Here is a 15,698-nt window from a genome sequence, read left to right on the forward strand (position 1 = left end):
TCACTGTTTTATCTGTGCCCACATGTGACGGTATCATCATGAATTTTTGCTCAAATAAGGAAGTATCTTACAGGAAGACGCTTCCAAACGTTCACAGAAAATCCCCATCACCATTCCATGAACTTTCTGAAGCCACTTTGTAGATCAAAATCTTTTTGATTCATGAGTCAAACACTTTTGTGAAATGTACATGATGAAAGAGGAACACCATCTAAATCAAGCAACTTTCAATGAGATAATTTTATCTATAAAAACTTCAAAAATGTGTTTTCCTTATATATGAATGTATTGTGCTATTATATTTATTATAACCAAACACGAAATTAAAGACAACCTTCAAATCAGATCACCTCTACCTTTAATGGTTGCTGCTGTTCCAAGACGAGAACCAGATCCAATCTGAAAATGTGACATAAAATAAACCTGTTAAAATGTGGCTGTAAACTGGAGCTAAGTAAGGCATGATAATGAAAACTGTGGTCTACAGCCATCTGGCACCTGCTTCTGTGAACAGTGTTTTTTGTTTTCTTTTGATAAGCTTCTGCGCCTAGACTGCTCCATATCCAGGTCTAATGTTAACAAATCTTGGCATAATTTGTTTTAGACCCACCCTGGCATCTAACTGCATGGAACACCCTTCAACAGCCTGGCAAAGGTAAAAACGTGATCACTCATGTACACTCACCTATATGTAAGGTGCTAGCCCCTTCTCAGGTAACAAGCCCCTTCCCCTGGTAGAAGTGAGGAAGAATAGCCAATGATTTAACTCCTAAGGAGTCCTCAAAGAAGGCTGGGAAGCAAACATTAAATGTGAATTTTGACTATTAAAGTGTGGCCTTGCAGATGGAAATGTGTAAAAAGACACCTAGGTTGTTCAGTTGGTTGGCTGGCTTTGTGCTTCTGATTTATTTAGTGTATGTATTTTGGGGGTTTACTTGACTTAATTTTCCACACTCATGGGATATAATGTGTTGCTTCAATGCTTACACAATGTGTATGCCATACAACGTGGTATGCCAATACAAATATATACAATGAAAAAAATGTGGCTATATCTCATTATAGCTGCAGACTAGCAAGATGAATGACCAGATTATCACGCTCATCTGCCACTCTTCTCAGTGCTAACGGCTACCTGATAAGCATGTTCCCTCACAGCCACAGGCCGTCGGCCCCAGAAAGCACTGTGCATGTGTTACAGATGGGCTGAGCTCTTGCTCCCCTGGCATGTCCAGGATGACTGAAGCCCCCACAGCCAGATGCCTTTAGCTTCCAACAACTCATGTCATGCACTTGTACTATTTTATTTTATCATGCTCATGTTATAAACAAAAGCAAAACTGGCACTGGCTCTATCTAAAATAAATTTGGTACATAAAGGGAAAAAGTAATATATGTTAAAAAGAACATAAGTTTTTCAGTCAAATTGTTAGAGCATCAATATGTTCTTAGCTACAAACATCCTTTGTAAATGGCTTTAACATTTGGAAAGTTAAAAATCTATAGCACCCACAAATATGAATTGTTAGCACTAACTACAAAATAGAAAACAAAAATTTGGTTGCTGAGCTTTTCATCTATGCATCCATAACATTTTCCTAAAATTCCACAGTCATTATTATACTATCATAAAAATCATTTTAAAAAATACCACAAATTCCAAACATATTGAGGGTGCCAATTACAGCACTATGATAATCATTTTGGCCTTTCCTCTTGAGTTCCAAGACTGAAACACTCAAGCAAATTTAGCTTCATAAAATAAAATTTAAACCATTACATGGACCACATGGGTCACAGGAGTTACAGAAACACCATACCCTACACGAGAGTGCATCCAGCTGCTTCTAGCCAGCTCCTGCTCTCACACAAGCTGGAGGGCAGCAGCAGATAATACACACACTTAGGTCTCAGAAAATTCCCACCACCATTCCATGAACCTTCTGAAACCACATAGGAGGCTCATATTAAATTCCTAGTTTTAGTCTGGCCTACGTCTAGTTGTTGAGAGCCTTTGAGAAGTGAACCAGTAAAAGGAAGCTCAATTTCTCACTTTCTGTTCTTTGATTTAAAAAAAATGAAAATAAGTAAAAATAAAAATGATTTAAAAAGATGTTTCCTAACCTCTGACATCACTCAGATGTCTCTCCTTCAGAGTAACGAAGGCTTGACACAATGGCTACTGAAACCCACTGTCAGGCAGCATTCTACTTTGAGGGGACTGCAACTTTCTCACAAAATTCACTGCCACACAAAAACAGACCTCTACACTAGCCAGAGAAGCTATCTATGGAAAAGGCAAGTAGGAATACCTAGCACTTTGATCAGTATAAAAGATGTTCAGGGTGAAAAAAAAAAAAAACAACGGTAGCAGCAAAAGTCGAGGTGAGGTTAGACAAAACCAAAGTCTTTCGCACATGTACAGTCTGTATTTTAAGTTAAAAGTGTTTTGAGTATTAAAACTGGCAAAGTGCATTGGTTTTCTACTTAGTGTTCCAGAGTTAACATCATAAACTATGACTGAAAACTCTGAACAATTTATTTTTTTCTTTTCCTTTTTTCCTGGCCTGTTCAGACTAGGGGTAACTATATTATATATACTACATCTCTCCAGTGCATCGGATGTAAAGGTCACTAAGACAGTAGAAGCCAAGAAGCTAAATTTCCTAAGGGCAAACATTACAACTATGTTGAGCAAAACTACATACCCAGACAATAAGCGAATATGTACTTCATTAATGTAAAATATCTGTTAAAAATAAAAATGTTGATGAAAGATGATAAATAAGCAATAAATGTAAATTTCAACTGGCTGTCACAGGAAATAACAGAGGACATGAAAAGGAGGGTAAAAAGGCACAATATGCAACAGCACACGTTCCTACCTGATTGCTTGGATCTAGACCGGCGTAAGAATTTCTTGAGCTGCAACCAACTGGGGGTGTGGCTTCTCGAATGAACTCAGACATTTCAATCCCTCCACCAGGATCACTGTGGGGAAAAATAAATAGAACAACATCATTCTTCTGGCACCTATGATTTTGTTTATTATGTCTCAAATTAGATATCTTCCTATAAAACTTGTAAGTTCTGATATTTAACAGAGCAAAGAGAAAAAAGAATGGTCATCCTTTACTTGTAAGTCTGACAATTCAAACTGTTTTATAACTACATCGTGATTTCAAAATATTTAAACCTCTCATCCCAAACTGTATCTGATCCAACATTAGAAACTGGTCTTAATTATAGTTATAGCATACTAAGTATTTTACGATATGTGACATAAAACCACTCCAGCAAAGAAATGATTACCTTTTGTTTCCCAAGAAAAATTCGTTAATTGTCAACACAGAGTAATCGGCAGTAATTAACTGACTGAACTACCAGACGCAATGATGAACACATGAGACATCAGTCATCCTGGCGAAGCTGTTTGTAGCTGTAATTTTAAGTGAACAGAGGACACTAACATATTTGTATAGAACTGAAAACCTAATATTTTAGATTTGTGTGTGCTGAGTTCGAGGTGTACACTAAAAATAAGTAAAATGATGCTATGTGTAAAAACAGGCACTTGATAGGCAAGAGAGAAAAGTACCTGGTTCAAACTGCAGGGAGAGCCCATATGTAGTACTTAAAGACAATGGGAATCCAGAACTAGGAAAAAAGATTACACCAAATTTCTAAATAATCCAGGAATGCCATTGCAATAGGTTGCTTTGGAACTCAACTACTAAAACAATTCATAATGCTATTTCTGCCCATTTCTTTTCACTTGGTCTACCTGGGAGTATTCAACAAACTTTTAGCTAATTTTTTAAAATATTTATTTTACTTATCTGAAAGACAGAGTTGCAGACATAAAGGGAGAGACAAAAAGAAACAGATCTTCCTTCCACTGGTTTTTTCCTCAAATAGCTTCAATTGCCAAGTAAAGAAAAAAAAAAAGCTAGGATCTAGGAGCTTCGTCCAGTCTCTCTCACGGGTCCAGGAGCCCAAGCACTGAGTCATCTGCTGCTGCTTTCCCAGGCACATGTGCAGGGAGCTGGATGGAAAATGGAGCAGCTGGAACTTGGACTGGTGCCCACATGGCATGCCACCTACCACAGCAGGCAGCAGCTTCAAGCTTCAATGGCTGCACCATAATGCCAACTTCAATTTTTAGCTATTATTACCAAAACAAAACAAAAAAATTCCCAAGTGTATAATAGATATATACTATCTTGCTATTGAACATCAATTTACTGGTTAACCAAAAAACAATAAAAATGAAAATAAGCAAAACAGAACAACAACAGACCACTTCATCCCAAACTCTCCTATGGTTCAAGTTTAGGGGTAGATTCTGCTGCTCAAAGTCACTCTGCCTATCTTTTTCTTCTTGTCATTGAACTTAGTTCTAGAAAAAGCACATGCCCAACTCTGGCTAACAGGAATTAGGGTAAAGTGCCCTACACACAACACAAGAAACCTCTACATCTCTGGCCGTGAAGCAGGAACTCCAGACCTGTGATACTGGAGCCATCAACTAACGTACAATCTTTCCCAGTTTCATATATCACTTCTGATGTTAAAATGAAATTATTTCAACCTGAATGTAAAATTACTACTCAAAAAGAAAAATATATATACTAAGCACTTATTGTACTCTGATCATAGGAATATAAGAGGTCTCAGAAAAGATCTTTCACGTATGGAGTTCAGGTGTAAGAGGAAGTCACAGGTAATACTTAGCACTCCACGTCATCTACGGAACATTATCATTCCTGTTCTTTTTTCCGGCCACCTGAATGTACCTACTCAGTAGCAGTGCTGAGAGTCTGAACACCCGATCAGTAAAACTCTGACATTCACATTCTAGGAAGCCACACCAGCTTTTCAAAGGCATTGAAGTTCGCTTTGCAGTTCAGACCAAAACCAAACATCATTATCTTGAGTAAGTTATCTTTACAGCAGCACTGACACTGATGAGCTGCTTGGTTCCTGACTGCACAGGCTGTCCTGTGCACTGCCGTTGCTATACGCCTGGCCTTTCCCCACCAGATTCCAGCAGTATCCCCACTTGTGACAATCAAAGGCTGATCCAAGTGTCCCCATGGGTGGGGATCAAAATCACTCCAGCTGAAAAACTGATCTAGATCAATTGCTCAATAATTCATATCAAATGGGGAGGAGATGTTAACGTCACAAAAACAGCCAGGAAAAAGTTGGACAGCTCCTCTGTATGTGTTCTAACATATTTCTGTACTTTTACCCACAAATTCAGAAGCAGAACTTTAAGCCAATGTTTAGCTAAATATGTAAAATAACTGAATAAGAGTTTTTAATCAACAAGAATTGGAGGTTTTCATCCATACATATGTTAGCACATACCTGGAAAGTACAGTAGTTTAAAATTCTCACAGAAGCAAAGTGGTCTACTGCAGTAAGCAATACACCAAATTCAGGGGATCTCTACCTCTATGCCTTAATTCCCCCATCTGTTAAAAAAAAAACACAGAAGGGCCTAACTCACAGAGAAGACCTCAGAAACTAATTTTTTTATTATTAGCATCATACCAACTATTTGTGCTCATGTGTCTTCATCAAAAGCTTTATAGCATCATTACAGTACGAAGTTTACAAAGCTGATATAGGTTATAATGATGCTCAAAAAAATACAGATTGAAAACAAATTAAATTAAAAATAAAGTACCTAAACAGAAAAGCTTGATCTAAAATTCAACTTCATTCAGTTTATATTACTAGCATGAACGCCATAAGAAACATAGGAAAAATATAGTCTGTTTCCAAAGTATTTGCATCCAAACCCTAAAAGTGAATGTGGTGAAGAACTAAAAACAAAATACAAACTCTTTTTCTAAGATGAAGATTCTTTAGTATTTCTTCATCTACTTTTTCCTATTGACTCGTGCAACTGCCATATGACTGACAGCTGTGATTCATCCAGCACAGCAACAGGCTCCAGACACAAGTGTCATATTTTAATTAAATTATTTTCTTCCAAACAGAATGTGACATTCACAAATGAGAGGTAAAGAAAAAAATGACAAAACCAAAAATCTACTACAAAGTTCCTACTTAATCATGAAACTTTATTCATTTAGGGCGAGGACTTTAACCACTGAGCTACCACGCTGGGTTCAATCACAAAACTTTAAAAATATTCCAGTGGGCCCGGCACGAGAGCCTAGTGGTTAAGGTTCTCACCTTGCACGCCCAGGATTCCATATGGACGCCAGTTCCAATCCCGGCGGCCCCGCTTCCCATCCAGCTCCCTGCCTGCGGCCTGGGAAAGCGGTCAAGGACGGCCCAAAGCCTTGGGACCCTGCACTCGTGTGGGAGACCTGGACGAGCTCCTGGCTCCTGGCTTCGGATTGGCTCAGTTTCAGCTGTTGTGGTCACTTAGGGAGTGAACCATCGGACGGACGATCTTCCTCTCTGTCTCTCCTCCTCTCTGTATATCTGCCTTTCCAATAATAATAATTTAAAAAAAATATTCCAAAATTAGGAAAAAAGACAAGAATTTACTCTGTACTATTTCAACTTAAAGCATGTGCTAGAAGTCATTACCAATGACAGAGTGCTGGAGAAGTAAGTTGTATTTGAGGAAAAACAGAAAACATAATTTTAGGACAGCAGGAAAACTACAGAAAATTGTTTCCTTTAAATGTAAAAAAATGATAACAGACATTTAGACTTAATGCAGAGATTTAAATGTGGTAAAAATAGAAATCCTCAGCAGAGGGAACTACATATCCAATGAAAAATCAGTAACAGTGCCAAGTTCCTACACACTTTGCCCATAGTAGACCCTGAGTTTGTTACAAAGAGCAGAGGCAAGAATGGCAAACTCACTCCCCCAGGACAAGGTGGGAGACGTGCTCTATCAGCTACCCAGCCACACAGTAAAGCCACAGAAATGAGACTGATGTGGCAAAGGCTCAGGCACGAACGACTGGATCAACACAACAGAAAAGAGCATCCAGAGACAAACTACCATAAATGGAAAGCTGACTTAGGACAGAGAGAGGGATGCAGAACCATTTAATAATCCTCAGCTCCCCTTTGCGGCAAGAACCAGCAGATAACAGATCGAGCTCTCCGGCTCTCCTTTTCTCTGTAAATCTGCCTGTCAAACAAAAGTAAACGAACACTTTAGGTCAAAAATTTATATTTTTTTTAAGAATTTGTGATTTTACAATCCTCAATCCCCAGTTAACCAAATATATGCACTATTCTCAGTTTCAACAGTACAATATTACTAATAGGATTTCACACATAGCAACTTGTGTAAGTTTCTAAAGCATTAACATACTTTCCCTGACCTTTAACCATTTTACCAAACTACACCTCACTGATGCAACCGGACCAGGCCACTCAGAGCTGGGAGACTACAGTGGTAGGAAAGCAACTTGCACAACACCCTCTGCACCTTCTGCTGTGCAGGTCAAATCCTACACATGCTCTCAGTTCAAGCAGAGCAGACTCTAGAATAAGAAATATCCCCACTCTTCCCTCCAAACTGTTCAGAGTACCACTCAGGCGAGTGCAGTGCGACAGAACTCCAGAGCCAGGGGAACAGTAAAGCTCCAGGATTGATGCATAAGATTCTAATCTGTAGAATCCTCTCCTCTTTACCAGTCATATGCTCAAAATAAAGAGTCCTTAGGGTTCGGAACAATCAAAGGCACACAAAAGAGCCAGGCCAAGGTGCAAGCCAGTGGGGATTGTGCTGCAGCACGTGCCAGCAAAGACTGGAACTAGGGGTGTACTGGGCTAAGCCAAGATGCATCATCTGCAACCGAGCGCTGAGACTGACAGCAAGCCAAGCCGGACTGGGTCCTAGCACCAACCAGCACACACAAGATCTAGAGCTGGGAGTATGCCTGCTGGGGGAGCTTTGGGGACTTACCCCCTAGGCCACTACTTCCACTATTAAGCCTGAGAGCTGGGACTGAGGACAGGCTGGGGAGGGCAGGCTGGGTTGGGCAGGGCTGCAACACTCACTGGCATGTGTTTGGGCCAGGTCTGGGGACAGGTCAGGTCAAGCTAAGCCACAGCAATCATGGGTGTGCACAAGAGCTGCATATAGGCCAGGCAAAGCAGACCATGAGCCATGTCTCGGGGTGGGCTGGGTAGGGTCAGCCCCAGCATACACTGGCATGTGTAAGAGCCAGGACAGGGTATAGGCCAAGCCAGGTTGGACAGCAACACCTTAAAGTTCACATGAGGGCTGAGGGTAGGCCAAGTAAGGCTGGGCTGCTACACTTGCCAGCAAGAGCAGGACAGAAGCACCTGCTGACAAATGCCAAGACTGGGGGCAGGCCATCTCAAACTTGGACACATAACCTGCTGGCACATGCAAGACCTGGGACTGGGAGCAGACCTTCTAAGAGAACTTCAGGGACTCTCTTGCTGGCTGCTACTTCCACTGGTGAGAGTGAGAGCTGGGACTGGGGGTGGTCCAGTCTGGGGACAGGCCAGGCTTAGCTAGACTGCTGTGGCCACTGGTGCACATGAGTGCCACAATGGATGCAGGTCAACCAGGCTAGGCCCACACTAGCTGGCAAGTGCCAGGACTAGGTATGAGTCCTGTAATGCCCAACTTTATACAGTACCCGTGACAGGAGTAATACCCAGGGCTGAGAACATACCTAGTAGGGGAATTGTAGGCGCTCCCCTGCTGGGCTATACCTATTGCTGGTAAGTAAAGCCAGGGCTGGAGTGGGCCTGGCTGGAAACGGCAGCAGCGCCTATCTGCATATGTGATGGCTGGGTCTGTGGGCATGTCAGACTAAGCTAAGCTGTAGCACCCACAGGCGTGCACAAGAGCTGGATGGGATGTGGGCTGAGCCAGGCTAGGCTGCAGCAGAGGCTAGGGTTGGGCCTGGTGGGATTACTCAGGGACTCCCAGACTAAGTTGCGGCAACCGCTGATATGTGTGAGAACCAGGTCTGTGATGGGTTGCAGTACCCATCGCTTCTTGTAAGGTACGGAGCTGGGCCACAACTGATCAGGCAGCTTGCATCTATTCTTCCGTGTGCTAGATGGTGCAGGGGACAGACCCAACCTGACCCTGCACTGGTTGGTGCACCTAAGAGTCAAGACTGAGAAAACTCTATGTTAAGTTTCTTGAGGAACTCCATGACTAGACTGCTGGACTCAAGACCCCAGCAACAGGGAAAAAATCACAAGATGTGTGGTTCAACCTTTAGTGCATGTATCAGCAATAGGTCTCCTTGTTGCTGATGCCCACGCAGTGGACAATATGCCCAGATGCACACAGGAGACATGATGGCCAGCTCACCTAGGCCAGTAGGGGACATCAACTACTATGTTAAAAGATGGAAAAAAGAACAGGTTGGACAATTCTTCTGGCCAAACTTTGCAACATGTTCCTGGGTCTGTAGATGCACTAATTTGGACTTCGTCAACGAATAGACCTTGGAAATATTTTCTCAACACTGGACCAAGAAAATCAACAACTTCTCAGAACTATCAAAACCGTCCTAGTAACATCTTTGAAATACTCTTCTTCCTCCACACGGGGGTCTCTAAGAAATTATTAAATGACTGTTCGCCATCCCCAGGTGCTAATGTAGTTTGACAGCAAGAAGGATACCTTTCTTCTCCTCCCATGTGGACACAGGAGAAAAAAAGAAAACTGAAACACCTGTCCCACCCACCTTCCTCCGTACCTGAACCTTCCCACCCAGTCACACACCCAAATGGGTGTGCATCTCTCTCAACTATGTAGACAGTATCAAACAGCAAAAAATTATCATTAAATTAGAAAGAACAATACATACATACACACATACACAAATGTATTATTTATTTATAAAATACCTAGAAACAATTAGAATAGTTTTAGAGTGGCTACCATGTCTCTAATTGTTCTGAGTGCCTTGCCTATATTATCTAACTTATCACCTATAATCATGCTATGAGATTAATACTGTTATTTGCCTGGTCACTGTAATGTGGAAGCCAAAGCTTAACTTCTCCAAAGTTTTACAACAAGGTTAGGAAGCAACGCACACCTCAACCAACTAAGTGTGGAGTTTACATTTTTCTTGCTTAGTCATTATAAGAGTATACATTTATTAACATAAACAGAAAACACAGACTTTGGAAATATGTTAGATGCATTAAAACCTGAAATTTCATGAGACAGAAATGATAAGTGAATAAATGGATAACAAACGGAAATCTAATTCAAGTCCCTGGATGAAATTTTCCACTTCAAAGGTTAAGATTTTCCAAATTAAATACAAATACCAACAAAAATCTAAGAGAATTGTTTTTAGAAAATCAGTAAACAGAGGGGCAAGTCACAAAAAATAAGTGAGTAGGGCCCAGCGGCTTGGCCTAGCGGCTAAAGTCCTCACCCTGAACGCCCCGGGATCCCATATGGACGCCGGTTCTAATCCCGGCAGCTCCACTTCCCATCCAGCTCCCTGCTTGTGGCCTGGGAAAGCAGTCGAGGATGGCCCAATGCATTGGGACCCTGCACCCGCGTGGGAGACCTGGAAGAGGTTCCTGGTTCCCGGCATCGGATCAGCGCGCACCGGCCATTGCAGCTCACTTGGGGAGTGAAACATTGGACGGAAGATCTTCCTCTGTGTCTCTCCTCCTCTCTGTATATCTGACTTTGTAATAAAAATAAAAAATCTTTGAAAAAAAAATAAATAAGTGAGTACATGCAGGAGAATAACAAATACTGGGAAACTGGCACAATAGCTTAGTGGCTACAAGATCACCTTATACGCAGCAAGGATCCCATATGGGTTCTGGTTCATGTCCTGGATGCTCCACTTGCCATCCAACTCCCTGCCTGTCGCCTGGAAAAGCAATGCAAGATGGTCCAAAGCCTTGGGACGCTGCACATGCGTGGGAGATCCAGAAGTAGTACTTGGCTCCTGGCTTCGCATCAGCTCAACTATGGCCACTGGAGCCCCTTGGGGAGTGAAACAGTGGATGGAAGTTCTTTCTCTCTATCTCTCCTTCTCTCAGTAAACCTCCCTTTCCAATAAAGAATAAAGAATAAATAAATCTTTAAAATAACAGGATAATACTGAGAAACAAAAATATGGAGAATGGATTTCCAGAATCAAGTATGAAGCTACCATGGTAGACCCCAGTGGAGTTTGTGGTTCCTGGTCCTGGCTTTTACAGCCATTTGAGGAGTGAAACAGTGGATGAAAATTTCTTTCTCTCTGCCTTTCTCTCTCTCTCTCTCTTTGTTAACTGTGCTTTTCAAATAAATAAAATTAATTGAAAAAAATTGATGTAAAGAACAAAAAGGATCAACAGGACAGAAAACAAAGAGCAGACCAGACGCCAACTGACCATCAGCCCTCCGTATCAGCAGATCTGTTTCCTCAGATGCAAGCTACTGCAAATGAAAAATATTCTGGCATGATTCCTTAAACAACCTGTAGCAATTTGCTCCATTTTATATAAGGGACTGGATCACCTGTGGATTCTGATATCTGCAAGGAATCCTAGAATCAATCCCCTTGAGACAGCTGGGAACAACTATACACATATACATGTACAAGGAAAAGAAAACATCTAAATTATTGGAGAAAAATGCATTATTTAATGAATGGTATTAGGACATATATCTAAACAAGGAATATTTTCAACTTAACAATTTAAGAGAAAAAAATTAAATGATAAAAAATTGAAAGTATATCTAATAAGAGAATATTGAAATGTTTGAGGAAAAGAGAAAAAACCTGCTGTCAAGGGCAGAAACAATAGGCACAGAACAGGCCTCTTTAAGTAGTAGCATATAAATACATCTACAAAATGAAGAAAAGTATTTGACACAGAAGATAATAGCCTTCATAAATACCTTCTCCAAATCAACAGCAAAAAATTAACCCCAAAAATATTGGTTTTATTCACAAAATCAGTATAAAAGACAACAACGTAAGTAAAATACTTTCACTTCATTACTAATCCATAAACAGAAAAATTAAGCAATGAGATATGGATCAGTTTTGTTAAATTACTCTTATAATAAGTAAACAAAATGTAAACTCTTCACTGGTTGGCTGAGATGTGCGCGACTTCCTAACTGTAAAATACTTGCATAAATAAAGAGGTCTTCAAACGGCTAACCACAGAAATCAAATGATAAAATCAAGCGGAGAGTTAAAACACTGCTTACCACACTCATATCCCAAGATAAGACTGCCTGGGAATACAGCAGAGTTCCTGTTCTACTTCCAATTCTAGCTTCCTGCTAATGTGCTCAAGTACCTGGTTCCCTCCCTCCCACCTGGGAGACTGGACTGAGTTCCAGTTCCTGCCTTCAGCCTGGCCCACCATCAACTGTTGGAGGAATTTCGACCACCAATCAGGAATGGTGGGTCTCTGTCTCTGCTTCTCTCTCCCTCTCAAGTAAGTAAAAATAAGTAATTTTTAACTATCACAGTGATTTTTCTAACATTTAACCTTAAATTTAAAATAACTAAAAATAGACTAATCTATGATACAAACACAAAATGGAATACTGTGTTTAATAAAAAATATTAATACAGAAAAATGTTTTCATTACTTCAAATATTTGCCGAGTATCTTTCAATGCCAGATGTTGATTAAACTGGTGGGAATATAATAACTCAAAGAAAAATATTGCTCTTGTCCTCAAGAAGTTTATAAAAGCAAATAAATGATCAAGTAAGATAATTTCAGATAGACATTAGTGCAATGACCATAATTATTACCAGGGTAAAATACTTATTAAATGAACAAACTGGGTAATCATGTCAAAGATTAAAAGAATATAACTGTATTAAAACACTGTAACATATTCAGAAATACTACCTGGCTTAACAGTGGGAGCCACTTTTCATTATATTATTTAATGCCTTGATACCTGAACTAGTTCCCATAATGCTGAGTGGGAACATGGCATTTTGGCATAGACTCCAGCGCATTAGTGGTTGTGTTATTTGACCTTTCTCATCTTGGTCTCTATACCTGTAAATCAGGAATAACCTATCTCATACAACTGTTCTGAAGGTTTAACTGAGCTAATATATGTTAAGAATTCACACAGGAAATACTTTTGTGAAGATTTTACGTAGTACCACCTAATATTTCCAAAGGATCATATTGAACTTGACTATGAATAGAGCAAATGTCCCCCCTAAAAGAGAAGGTAGGTGGAGGCAGGGCAATAAGTTGCCAACGGGACTGAGCGACACAGTGTACTTCAGCTTGGGTACAGGGGGAAAGCCTCTAGGACGAGGTAACATTCACCTGGGAAACTTTGAAGAAGTCAGTCTTGTGAAGACCTAGTAAGGAATAGGTAAGCCTCGAAAGCAAGAATGTAAACTTCACAGATAGTCATGACAGATTAAAGCAGGACATCACAAAGTAAAATATCACAATTTTCTTAAGATATGCCACACTTTCTACATATGTATAAATTTTTTAAATGCTGAGATTTCCGAGTCATAATTATTTCCTTAGTCTGTTTTCTTTCATTTTGGTTTCTAAAAAAAAAAACTTGCCCACAATAGCATATTGTTCTAATTTGTTTAGTAATGAGGCCAAAGAAATGGATTTAAGCCCCAAACATGCCAACCAGATGTTCCCTGCTCTAACACTACAATCTGACTTACAGTGGTAAGATACAATGCTGCTGTTGAATCTTACACCAAGAGCAAATACAACACAATGAACACGTCACTATACACACACCAGAACCTACAGCATACACGCGGAGTGACACAGGTTCCTTACCTGGGGCCATTGCTGTCTTTTCTCCTGGTTGAACAGTTGCCCTGTTCAGCTTGGGCTCGCTGACCTGTGAACTCATTTGTACTCCTGTCTACAACTTCTCCAGCATCGAGCGCTCTGTGCAGTCGATAGTTGACCATCTTCAGAACAATGAATACAGCAGCTATTACAGGACAATAAACTGCGACTATAATCATGGAAGAAGGAAGGGCCTTTGGGGAAAAAAAAAAGACGTCTTAATATTCTAAATTTTATTCAATTATTCAATTATAGAAATCTATATTTAAAATAACACATGTTCATATACAAAACAACAATGATCAGTGCTAAGATGTGTGTGTGTGTGTGTGTGAGACAGAGAGAGAGCGGGAGGGAGGAAGGGAAAGAGAGAGGCAGAGTAATACAGAAATCTCCCATCTTTTGGTTCACTCCCCAAATGCCCACAAAGACCACAGGGCCAAAGTCAGCAGTTGGAAACTCAATCTAGGTCTTCCCAAATGGGTTACATTACTTGAAAAATCACCACCACCTCCCCAGGTCTATTTTAGTAGAAAGATGAAACAGGGAGTCCAAGCCAGGAGTCAAACCCAGGCACCTTAATATGGGACATGAATACACCAACAGGTGTCTTGACTGATAGGCCAAAGGCCCACTCCTTATTCTGATATTTTTAAAACTTAGACTAAGAAGCCCTACACATTATACACACTAGTAAATCTGAAAAAACAACAATTCAGATTTTTAAATATTGCCAAATCACTGGCTTAGGCTTACAATTTTAAGAGGAAAAAAACTATATTTAGAATATCAGTTTGAAGAAAATTCAATACTTAAGAAGCATTTGTCAGGTGAATGAATGATGAATTTTTAAACACAACCTAAGAGATCCAGGACAAAAGCATTTAGCCTCAAAGAGTGCCTCAGAATACTCATACCAGGATGCTGGGGTGCAAGAACTGGCTCTGGCTCCTGACATTTGCTTCCTGCCAATGCAGGTCCCAGAGGCCAACAGTGTTGACACATAGCTAACTACGTGCTACCCACGCAGGAGATGTGGACTGAGGTGCAGGCCCCTGGCTTTGACCTAATCAGCCCAAGGCAAGCAAGCGAAATTTTTTTTTCTCTCTCTCCTTCCTCTACCTCTCTGTTTCTCAAATAATTCTTCTAAACTTTTTCTTCATTTACAAATTATAAGGATCTTAAGTTATAGGGGAAAAAAAAAATCAGCCTCTTAAAAATTGTACAGCCAATGAAAACCGAAGCCTGTGATGTCAGCATTCCATATGGATGCCGATTCCTTTCCTGGCCACTCCAGTTCCAATGGAGCTCCCTGCTAATAGCCTGAAAAAAAGCAGAAGGCCTGAGCATCTGGGCCCCACCACTCTGTGGGAGATTAGACAAGGCTCCGGGTCCTGGCTTGGTCCAGCCTTGGCTGTTATGGTCATCTGGGGAGTGAGCCAGCAGACTGAAGATCTCTGTTTCTCCCTTTCTTATGTAACTCTAGATTTAAAATAAACAAATATTCTTTTCATTAAATGTTTGATTTATAAAGAGTCGAATTCAAAATTCTTAGATCTCAATGGACAACTTTAATAAATCTAATATTTATTACAAAAACAAAAGTGGCCTAAACAACCCTTTTCTGGATACCATGAAACACACACACTTTGAATTATTTGACACAATCACACACACCACTTGTAGAGTTTACAAAATTTCTGTGTGACGGTGGTTTTCAAGTGAAACGTTTGCATAAGACTTACTAATTCTTAGGGATCTGAGTTCAATATCCTCCTTTTCAGACAAGAACTGAAACCTACTCACTTTGAATGGCCTGGCAAAGATCATGCATCTTAATAAAACATTTGTAAAAAGCAAGGTCACTTATTCCTATTTCATTTATACCTATTGCTGTATACATTTTATATATGCCC

The 15,698-nt window shown here is 40.3% G+C and overlaps 1 protein-coding gene across 5 annotated transcripts in view; it reads right to left on the reverse strand.

Annotated features, from left to right (window-relative positions):
* PCNX1 (pecanex 1) overlaps positions 1 to 15,698 on the reverse strand; it is a 152,115-nt gene that overhangs the window by 107,693 nt on the left and 28,724 nt on the right. For all 5 annotated transcript variants that reach the window (XM_004584432.2, XM_058655456.1, XM_058655454.1 and 2 more), the window contains exons 2-4: positions 13,768 to 13,976; positions 2,886 to 2,991; positions 357 to 399 (exon numbers count right to left, since the gene is read on the reverse strand). In XM_004584432.2, the coding sequence (XP_004584489.2) occupies positions 357 to 399; positions 2,886 to 2,991; positions 13,768 to 13,976 (358 nt within the window). The remainder of the gene's footprint in view (positions 1 to 356; positions 400 to 2,885; positions 2,992 to 13,767; positions 13,977 to 15,698) is intronic.

The sequence above is a fragment of the Ochotona princeps genome, chromosome 26, assembly GCF_030435755.1.
Source record: "Ochotona princeps isolate mOchPri1 chromosome 26, mOchPri1.hap1, whole genome shotgun sequence".
Taxonomy (NCBI): domain Eukaryota; kingdom Metazoa; phylum Chordata; class Mammalia; order Lagomorpha; family Ochotonidae; genus Ochotona; species Ochotona princeps.